The sequence below is a fragment of the Tiliqua scincoides genome, chromosome 6 (genome assembly GCF_035046505.1).
Source record: "Tiliqua scincoides isolate rTilSci1 chromosome 6, rTilSci1.hap2, whole genome shotgun sequence".
NCBI classification, from domain to species: Eukaryota; Metazoa; Chordata; class Lepidosauria; order Squamata; family Scincidae; genus Tiliqua; species Tiliqua scincoides.
Window position 1 is genome coordinate 33747866 of NC_089826.1, and position 11222 is coordinate 33759087.

General features: G+C 45.5%; 1 protein-coding gene across 2 annotated transcripts in view; it reads right to left on the reverse strand.

Annotated features, from left to right (window-relative positions):
* The window catches only part of SCLT1 (sodium channel and clathrin linker 1), an 85457-nt gene extending 74796 nt beyond the window's left edge, over positions 1-10661 (reverse strand). The window contains exons 1-4 of one of the 2 annotated variants that reach the window (XM_066631600.1): positions 10565-10661; positions 6751-6830; positions 5322-5429; positions 125-189 (exon numbers count right to left, since the gene is read on the reverse strand). In XM_066631600.1, coding sequence (XP_066487697.1) covers positions 125-189; positions 5322-5355 — 99 coding nt within the window. In that variant the 5' untranslated portion in view covers positions 5356-5429; positions 6751-6830; positions 10565-10661. The remainder of the gene's footprint in view (positions 1-124; positions 190-5321; positions 5430-6750; positions 6831-10564) is intronic. The other variant, XM_066631601.1, reaches the window with a different exon arrangement.
* Positions 10662-11222: the final 561 nt, after the last annotated feature.

An 11222-nucleotide genomic window follows, 5' to 3' on the forward strand; every position in this document is an offset into this window, starting at 1 on the left:
TGCCAAGATTTTGAAATTTGTTCACTGCTTGGAAAAAATAAGAACCTTTCCAATATTACAGCCTTTGTACACCACATCCTTTCTGTTGATAGTGCCAGTAAAAACTCCACCTATAAATGAGTACCTGAACAGAGGTCATTCTTGGATGAGTCTCTGTCTGAAGTTGCCTGAGTTCATCTATAAACTGATCTGAAACAAAACAAATCATTTAATTTGGAATATAATTTAAATTTATAAAGAGCCAAAAGAGATATAATTCTTCTGAAACATACTAGTTTCCTGCAGTTCAAATTAGGAACTTCTTTTTCCAATCATTTAAAGTGCAACATAATTTATCTAGATTACAGCATTTGTTTTAAACAAACAGTGAATTCTCTTATTTAATGCTATTCTTACTGTAATGAATGGGTTCATCTTTTCAAGAAGTCTTTGGGCAGATACTCTGTCCAAACGTTTTTGGGATAATACCTTTTATCTGCTGGATGATCTCTACTTGCATGCTAGGTGATATTCCCTTCTCCATTCTGTCAGACTAGTAAACCTTATCCCAAGAAGACTTCGAGCCTGCTTCCAATGAGTGCTGGATACAACAGAGGCTGTGCAACCCCCTGCGCCAGTGCTAGTTAGGTTTGGGCTGTGCAGCATGGCAACGCGCTTCCTTTCTTTTGAACACTTTGTGTTCATTTGGATATGGCAGACCAAATGTATGCCTTGAATGTCTTGAAACATACAAGCATACAGATCGAGGTTCCTTTTAAATTGGAAATCTAATGAATGACAGAGGAAAGGACGAAGCTAAAGCAAGATGAAGTAAGATGAAGCTAAAGCAAAGGTGGTGTAAGCAGGGTGACCAGATACAATGGAGGACAGAGTGCCTATACCTTTAACCATTGTATAGAAGAGGGAAATTTGGTAGGTGGGGCTATTTAAACCCTTCCATATTGGGCTGCACCTGCTAAAATCCCCTCTTCTGTTCAGTGGTTAAAAGTATAGGCATTCTGTCCTCCATTGTATCCGGTCACCCTGGGTATAATTAATGAAGCCAATCCAAGCCAACAGCTTTTTCATTTTTCTTTTGACTAAACATTTGCACTAGAACTGAGCTGGTTAGTTAGCATGGTGTGTTTGACACTGCCAAGATAACAATAGACATATTTTAAGAAGCTGTGTCAGAGAAATAAAAAGTTACTTTGATATTCAGTATCTGGTTCTCACTGACAGCTATTATCTAAACATGTTGAATCCATAAAATTTAACAGAAAGTAGTTGCATTAGAAGTTACTGTATTCACTGACATAGTAAGAGCTTCTTTTAAATTCTCTAAAGACAAGACCATGTTTGTCATTTTACTTTGTTATGCAAATCTTCCTGCACCTGTTTGATTAAACTGTCACCTACTTATAAGAGCACAGCTATCAGAAATACAGTGCTAATTTTAAAGCAGCAGACATTGTTTGCTCCACAAAAATGGAATGTTGATCTTGCTGCTAAGAGTGCATTTACCTCTGTGCGTATTTTTAGTTTATGTGCGTTATTACTGCTTCAGCTAACAGAAGTGAAAATAAATCTGAACCATAAAAGACAATGGAGGAGAAACACAGTCTAGAAATCTCAACTACCGTATTTTTCGCTCTATAAGACGCACTTTTTCCCCCCCAAAAAGTGGGGGAAAAAGTGTGTGCGTCTTATGGAGCGAATACTGAAAAAAAAAAAACTCCGCCCCTGGCCCCGCCCCCTCTGCTCGGCTCCGCTTCCCAGGAAAGCGTGGGTGGGGTGGCAGTCTTGCTGAGCAAGCCCGCGTGTCTACTCAGAAGTAAGTCTTAGAGTCACTGGGGCTCACTCCCAGGAAAGCGTGGGTGGGATGGCAGGCAGGGGTGCTCATTATGTCGATCCTCGAGCTACCAGTCCATCTCCAGGCGAAATGAGTCAATCGCCGGCTTCTCTCCTGTCCACGCATCCCTAGGAGTGAGCCCCTGGCAGGCTTGTGAGCCCAGGGAGCGAGCCTAGGGAGTGAGTCCAGGGAGCGCAGGGATTGAGACAGGCTCCTCCCTGGGAGAGGAGGCGCTGGCAGGCTTTTCTCCCGTCCACTCATCCCTGGGAGTGAGCCCCATTGGCTCTACTGGGGCTGACTTACCTTTCCCCTGCTTTTGCACTGGTATGTATGGAGATCTGCACCCCCCCCACTTCCATCTGTTGTTTCTGTGTGCAAAGGGTTTTGCAATGGTCTTGCTGTGATGCCTATACAGAGATCTTACCTGCCCCACACTTTTCCCCTGCTTTTGCACTGCTATGTATGGAGATCTGCTGGCCCCCCTCCACTTCCATCTGTTGGTTCTGTGTGCAAGAGGTTTTGCAATGGTCTTGCTGTGATGCCTATACAGAGATCTTACCTGCCCCACGCTTTTCCCCTGCTTTTGCACTGCTATGTATGGAAATCTGCACCCCCCCCCCCACTTCCATCTGTTGGTTCTGTGTGCAAGGAGTTCTGCACTGGTCTTGCTGTGATGCTTATACAGAGATCTTACCTGCCCCACGCTTTTCCCCTGCTTTTGCACTGGTATGTATGGAGATCTGCACCCCCCCCCACTTCCATCTGTTGGTTCTGTGTGCAAGGGGTTCTGCACTGGTCTTGCTGTGATGCCTATACAGAGATCTTACCTGCCCCACACTTTTCCCCTGCTTTTGCACTGCTATGTATGGAGATCTGCGCCTCCCCCACTTCCATCTGTTGGTTCTGTGTGCAAAGGGTTTTGCAATGGTCTTGCTGTGATGCCTATACAGAGATCTTACCTGCCCCACACTTTCCCCCTGCTTTTGCACTGCCATGTATGGAGATCTGCGCCCCCCCCCCCACTTCCATGTGTTGGTTCTGTGTGCAAAGGGTTTTGCAGTGGTCTTGCTGTGATGCCTATACAGAGATCTTACCTGCCCCGCACTTTTCCCCTGCTTTTGCACTGCTATGTATGGAGATCTGCACCCCCCCCCCCAACTTCCATCTGTTGGTTCTGTGTGCAAGGGGTTTTGCAATGGTCTTGCTGTGATGCCTATACAGAGATCTTACCTGCCCCACGCTTTTCCCCTGCTTTTGCACTGCTATGTATGGAAATCTGCACCCCCCCCCCACTTCCATCTGTTGGTTCTGTGTGCAAGGAGTTCTGCACTGGTCTTGCTGTGATGCTTATACAGAGATCTTACCTGCCCCACGCTTTTCCCCTGCTTTTGCACTGGTATGTATGGAGATCTGCGCCCCCCCCCCCACTTCCATCTGTTGGTTCTGTGTGCAAGGGGTTCTGCACTGGTCTTGCTGTGATGCCTATACAGAGATCTTACCTGCCCCGCACTTTTCCCCTGCTTTTGCACTGCTATGTATGGAGATCTGCACCCCCCCCCCCAACTTCCATCTGTTGGTTCTGTGTGCAAGGGGTTTTGCAATGGTCTTGCTGTGATGCCTATACAGAGATCTTACCTGCCCCACGCTTTTCCCCTGCTTTTGCACTGCTGTGTATGGAGATCTGCACACCCCCCCCCCCACTTCCATCTGTTGGTTCTGTGTGCAAGGGGTTCTGCACTGGTCTTGCTGTGATGCCTATACAGAGATCTTACCTGCCCCACACTTTTCCCCTGCTTTTGCACTGGCATGTATGGAGATCTGCACCCCCCCCTTCCATCTGTTGGTTCTGTGTGCAAGGGGTTTTGCACTGGTCTTGCTGTGATGCCTATACAAAGATCTTACCTCCCCCACACCTTTCCCCTGTTTTTGCACTGGTCTGTATAGAGATCTGCTCCCCCCCCCCTTATATTGGAATCCAGGAAGATCTGGTGAGGAGGTAGATGTGGTGTCAGCAGTGGCCCCTTTAAGGGTAAGGCCTGGGCATCCAGCAGAGAGTGCTGCACAGCTGCAGCCACTGGAAGGCAATAGGGCCCTCAGGGATATAAGGAGTACCAGAGGCAGAAAGGGTTTGTGGGTTTTGAAGAAGTGCAGGTTGGAGGTAGGGGAGGAGACTGACTGGGTTTATTGAATTTGGAATCTGACTGTGGATTGTGACTGGACTTGGATACCCTGATGGATTTAACTGACCTACCTGGAACCTGACCTTGGACTGTAATTTGGCTTATTGGCTCTGGACTCTGATTTGGTAACTCTGAATGATGGGACTGATTTACTTGGCATCTGTGGACTGGAACTGGACTCATTTTTGCTTGCTGCACTGGTGAATTGCACAAGGGGGACTGATCAGCCTTAAGCGGGCACGAGGCCCAGTGGATTGGAATTTGGCAGAACATCATTGTAGCAGAAAGATAATGTGATCCCCTATTTGTGTGCACCTGCTTTTGTGAGCTTCATGAATTCTGACTCTAGCGATGATGAGTTCTTGGTGTTTCCAGAAAACTAGAGTGCTCAAACCTTTAAGTTTCTCCATTTGTTAATGACAGTGATAATGGTTCTTAATGCCACTGTTGACTGCTGTTCACTTTACATGGTTCAAATGTTATTCTGTTATAGTTTATTAAATATTTTATTACACTATTTGGTTCAGAATATTTTTTTCCTTGTTTTTCTCCTCTAAAAACTAGGTGCGTCTTATGGTCAGGTGCGTCTTATGGAGCGAAAAATACGGTATTCTGTTACTGAACTCCATGCTTTGCAGGTCCACAAGTTTTACTCCCATTTTGTTACAAGTTTCCACATATGCACTTAGATTTGGAAGAAGCCTCCAGAAATGCAAGGGTCAGTTGTCAAGCCTAGTCTGCATGAGACTTGCAACAAAATATTTGTGGCCTGGGTAAATGTAGGTGCACAAAGCATAGAGTTCAGTAACAGAATGCTTGAGACTTCTAGTTTGTGTTTCTTCTCCATCGCAAGTCTTTTCCCTTTCAGGTTTATTTTCATTCTCACTAGCTGAAGCAGTAATAAAACACAACAAATAGAAACATGCACAGAGGCAAGAGTGCAACTTTAGCATCATAATTAACATTTCATCTTTGAGAAGCAAACACAATTTCTGCTTCAAAAAAATTGGTACTGTAAATCTGATGAATAAGCTGTTAAAAGTGGATGACAGTTTGATTAAAATGGTGCAGAAAGAGCTGCATCACATAAAACAGTTGACAAGATTAAAACACACTGCAATCTTTCACAAAATAAAACTGCACATTTTCCTGCAAGTAAGCCTCACTGAATACAATGAGACTTCTGAATAGACATTCATAGACTTGCACTGTAATGAACTTCAGTTTAAGTTTATCAATTATACAAATAAATTAACTAACTAACACAAACAAATCCTTTTGGATTTAATATCAGATTATGCAGAACTTACTTTGATCTCCTGGAAAATCAGATTCTGTTGCCATTTGATAATTTTATCTAGAACTTTCAGAAGGTCTCCAAAAGGGTGATTTTCCTTTCACCAGCAGAAACACAAAACCTGCAAGAGTCAAAAATAATTTTCAAATACAATACTGCAATAATTTATCTCCATTTTTGTTTCTAATCTTCAAAATTTGGAAACTCTCCTCTTAGCATTAAATGTGGAGTAACCTACTTCCCCTTGCCAATTACTTCCACATGTCCATCAAAATTTGTAATTCAACTATAGCTCAAAGCTGCAACCCTCGTCATACTAACATCAAATATAGCATTCCCACTGGTTTCACTGGCTCATCAGTACAAGTATCAATGGGATGCTTGCAGAGAACTATTGATATTCATATTACCCATATAGCTGGAGAAAAAACTTCTAGCATAGAGAAGGGAAGTAATTCTTAGGGACCTCCTGCTAAACCAATACCTACAGCAGTGATTTTCAACCTTTTCCATTTCATGGCACACTGACAAGGTATTAAAATTGCCAAGGCACACCATCAGTTTTTTGACAATTGACAAGGCACACCATGTTGTTGGAGGGGGGCTCACATCCCAATGGCCCTACTAATAAATGACCCTCCTCCAAACTCCTGTGGCACACCTACAGACCATTTGTGGCACACCAGCGTGCCATGGCATAGTGGTTGAAAATGGCTGACCTACAGGTAATAGTTTTTTAAAAAAAATATTGTTCTTGTTTTTGCATACTTGGAGCCCAATCCTATCCAACTTTCCAGTACTGATGCCATGAGATAAGCGAACAAACATTCCCTTACTTGAGGAGGCCTCCATGACTGCTCCCACAATGTAGTACGCACTACATGCCCCGTTGGCATTGCTGCACTGGCACTGGAAAGTTGGATAGGATTGGGCCCTTAATTGCATTTGTATCATTTAAATTGCTTTTAATGTTTTTACTTAAATGTTTTATTATTGTATCTTAATATTTTATGTTGTGAATCTCTTTGAGCATCAGAAAAGCAGCACAGGAATCTTTTAAATAAATAAATAAAACTGTATATTAGGCACACTTAAATCCACAGATTCTGCAGAATTTACAACAGTAACTTGTTCACCACTGGTTCTCAAACTTTTAGCACCAGAACCCACTTTTCAGAATGGAAGTCTTTCATGACCCACTAGAAGTGATGTCATGACTGGAAGTGACATCATCAAGTGGGAACATTTTTAATAATCACAAGTTGCAATCCTACCCACACTTACTTGGCAGTAAGCCCCACTGACTCTCATTGTTAAAAGCATATACATAGTAGCCTGCTGAAAGTACGGATCTGTAACATTTCCCCAAATGCTGACACATATCATGGTAGCATCAAGTCTAATATATTAGAAATAGAATATTGAAATGAATGGGAACCCACCTGAAATTGGCTTGCGAGCCACCTAGTGGGTCCCATCCCACAGTTTGAGAATCACTGTGATGATGCAAATTGCTGTTACGCTGAAAGGTAGCAGAAGACATCATCAGCAGAAGACCTCATTGATAAATTAAAGATCAATAAGTCACCGGGCCCTGATGGCATCCACCCAAGGGTTATTAAGGAATTGAAGAATGAAGTTGCAGATCTCTTGACTAAGGTATGCAACTTGTCCCTCAAAACGGCCACGGTGCCAGAAGATTGGAGGATAGCAAATGTCACGCCTATTTTTAAAAAGGGAAAGAGGGGGGACCCGGGAAACTATAGGCCGGTCAGCCTAACATCCATACCGGGTAAGATGGTGGAATGCCTCATCAAAGATAGGATCTCAAAACACATAGATGAACAGGCCTTGCTGAGGGAGAGTCAGCATGGCTTCTGTAAGGGTAAGTCTTGCCTCACGAACCTTATAGAATTCTTTGAAAAGGTCAACAGGCATGTGGATGCGGGAGAACCCGTGGACATTATATATCTGGACTTTCAGAAGGCGTTTGACACGGTCCCTCACCAAAGACTACTGAAAAAACTCCACAGTCAGGGAATTAGAGGACAGGTCCTCTCGTGGATTGAGAACTGGTTGGAGGCCAGGAAGCAGAGAGTGGGTGTCAATGGGCAATTTTCACAATGGAGAGAGGTGAAAAGCGGTGTGCCCCAAGGATCTGTCCTGGGACCGGTGCTTTTCAACCTCTTCATAAATGACCTGGAGACAGGGGTGAGCAGTGAAGTGGCTAAGTTTGCAGACGACACCAAACTTTTCCGAGTGGTAAAGACCAGAAGTGATTGTGAGGAGCTCCAGAAGGATCTCTCCAGACTGGCAGAATGGGCAGCAAAATGGCAGATGCGCTTCAATGTCAGTAAGTGTAAAGTCATGCACATTGGGGCAAAAAATCAAAACTTTAGATATAGGCTGATGGGTTCTGAGCTGTCTGTGACAGATCAGGAGAGAGATCTTGGGGTGGTGGTGGACAGGTCGATGAAAGTGTCGACCCAATGTGCGGCGGCAGTGAAGAAGGCCAATTCTATGCTTGGGATCATTAGGAAGGGTATTGAGAACAAAACGGCTAGTATTATAATGCCGTTGTACAAATCTATGGTAAGGCCACACCTGGAGTACTGTGTCCAGTTCTGGTCACCGCATCTCAAAAAAGACATAGTGGAAATGGAAAAGGTGCAAAAGAGAGCGACTAAGATGATTACGGGGCTGGGGCACCTTCCTTATGAGGAAAGGCTACAGCGTTTGGGCCTCTTCAGCCTAGAAAAGAGACGCTTGAGGGGGGACATGATTGAGACATACAAAATTATGCAGGGAATGGACAGAGTGGATAGGGAGATGCTCTTTACACTCTCACATAATACCAGAACCAGGGGACATCCACTAAAATTGAGTGTTGGGCGGGTTAGGACAGACAAAAGAAAACATTTCTTTACTCAGCGTGTGGTCGGTCTGTGGAACTCCTTGCCACAGGATGTGGTGCTGGCGTCTAGCCTAGACGCCTTTAAAAGGGGATTGGACAAGTTTCTGGAGGAAAAATCCATTATGGGGTACAAGCCATGATGTGTATGTGCAACCTCCTGATTTTAGGAATGGGTTAAGTCAGAATGCCAGATGTAGGGGAGGGCACCAGGATGAGGTCTCTAGTTATCTGGTGTGCTCCCTGGGGCATTTGGTGGGCCGCTGTGAGATACAGGAAGCTGGACTAGATGGGCCTATGGCCTGATCCAGTGGGGCTGTTCTTATGTTCTTATCTAACTTCAGATCTAACTTAACTAAAAGAGTACACTAGCTGGAATTGAAAAACAAAGAAAAACCCATTGACTACACAGGCATTCCTAAAGTCCAAAAAATTTAAAGGTCTCAGCATTAGGTGGTTTTTGGACTATGCACACAAGAAACACCCCTGTAAAAAGTAACACTTTTTTCCTCCTTCTTTGCACTGCCTATTCATCAAGGCAGGCCTTCCCTCTCCAGTCCTAACTCAGCCTACTGACCAACAATCCCCATGTTTCCTTTCCCCCTCCAAATTCAATTTATGATCAGTTGAAACAGAAGAAGAGCCTTCCCCCCTTTAATACACTGCTCTTCAGAGTATCCCTTTTTTCTCACAAAATGCAGAAGCATTTACAAAGGATAGTAGGTGGGAGAAAACTGCATGAAAGCCCCCACCAATTCCCTCCTTTAAAAACAGCACACTACCTTAACTCCTACTTAGCAAGAACACTGAGTACAAGCAGTTGTCGCCAAGTTCTGCCCAGTCACTTCACCAACTCCATTCCCAGAACTCAGGACTCTTTGGTGGGCTTCTCCCTGGTGACACTGATAGATGATGATCAGTGGACAGGAAGTCATTCGACCTGGCTTGGTCTTGCCTGCAAGTTCCCTGTAGTTTCAGGAAATGGAAAAGTGGGCGGGGAGGTGCACTTCTCTTCACCCATAGATCTTTTACAATTATATTACAGATTGATTATCCCTTATTCGGACTGCTTGGAACAGGAAGGTGTCTGGATTGCGAGTTTCTCTGGATTTCAGAATAGTTGCATAATGAGAACCGCTTCCTCTTTTCACTTTATTCCATACAGGTGTCCGCTGGCCTCTATGACATTTTTCCAACAGTGTCTTTACAGGTACACATCACAGAGCAGAGAATAGAACTTAAAGTCTGTACCTGCACTGAACATGAGAATGAGCACAAGATTTTCTAGGGTTCACACTACAGAAAACTAAAAAACAACAACTCTTGGACAAAAATGTCTGGATTTTGGAATAGTCCAAATTTTGGACATTCAGATAAGGAATAATCTACCTGTACTGTTATTTATTATTGCTACACTTGCTTTTCATTAATATTATACTAATAAAATAGTACTCTACTAACACAGTATTAAACCAAAGTTTCTCAACATTTGTCATCAACTGCACCACTTCACATGGTTCCTCTATTCAAAGTATCAGTGGAAGTACCTGGCATCATCTGGGAAGACAAATGCGAAATGACAAGCAGCAGTAAGAGGTTTAGAGGGGAATGGATGGCTTTTTTGACTGTGGAAAAGCCTGCTTTGGAACTCTGCCTGACAAACCAAGCCTCCTACTGCTGCTTGTTGTGTCACATTCCTGGTCTTGCTGCTGGGTGGCAAGTGACCAGAGGGTCTCACAAGTACCACCAGAAGTACCACTGGTGGTACCCATACCACTGGTTGAGAAACACTGGTGTAGCTATTGTCTTGTCACTTCTCTCATCTCGCTGCTGGGCAGCAGATGTCTGGAGGTCCCACCAGTACTACCAGACACCATGCCAAATATCACTGGTGGTACCTGTAACACTGGTTGAGAAACACTGGTGTGGATATTGTCATGACACTTCACTCACCTTGCTGCTAGGCAGTAGATGTTTGGGGGTTCCACCAGACACCACATCAAATACCACTGATGGTACCCATACCATTGGTTGAGAAACACTGGTGTAGATATTGTCGTGTTACTTCACTCACCTCACTGCTGGACAGCAGATGTCAGGGGGCCCCCAATACCACCACACTGCACCTCAAGTACCACTGGTGGTACCAGTACCACTGGGTGAGAAACACTGGTGTAGACATTGTCACTTCACTCATCTCGTTGCCAGGTGGCAAGTGTCCATGGGGTGCCGCGAGTACCACAAGACAGCGCCTCAAGTACCACTGGTTGAGGAACCCCATATTAAACTGCTAATAGCTTCCAGACCAGGACAACGTGGTGCTCAGAACCCCTGTACACACTTACCTGGGTGCAGCTCAGTGGGGAGCGGGATTACCCCGGGCAGCCAGGCAGGAGGACTGGGGGGCACCTACCACACAGAAGTCCCACTGTGGAGACTTGCTCTCGGGCAGGGCGAGCACAGGAGCACAGCCCCCAGCTGGCAGGAGCTGGCTGTCTTAGCCACCTGGGCGTGTTTACTCAGGAGAAACCCTACTGCGCTCAATGGGACTACTTAAGAGCAAGCGGGAAACTGAAGGAGAAGGAAGCCAGTGCGTGGATATCATGGCAAGGGTGACTTCGGAGTCGAGGCAGCGCCGCCTATGCCCGGCTGCTGGTGCTCCGGCTTGGGGGAGGGGCTGACAGTTAAAAAGCCGTTAAACGCCCCGCCAGCCCTAAGGGGAGAGAGAAGCGCTCCCTCCCCTAGCTCCCCGAGTGACGTCACCGCCCTCCCTGCCCAATCAGCGCTCTCCCCCGAGAGGGACCGGCGCGCGCCGGCTGGCCACTTACCAGGACGCCGCCGGCTTCCTGAACTGCCGCTGGAGAGAGAAGCCCACAGGAGGGGTGGCCTGTGACGCTTCCTAGGCACCCAATGGGGCTCGAGGAGGCGGAGCGGAAGGGCGGAGGGGGTTTTCCTATTGGCTGAAAGCGTCACGTGATCCTCACTTCCCCCCCCGTCCGAAGA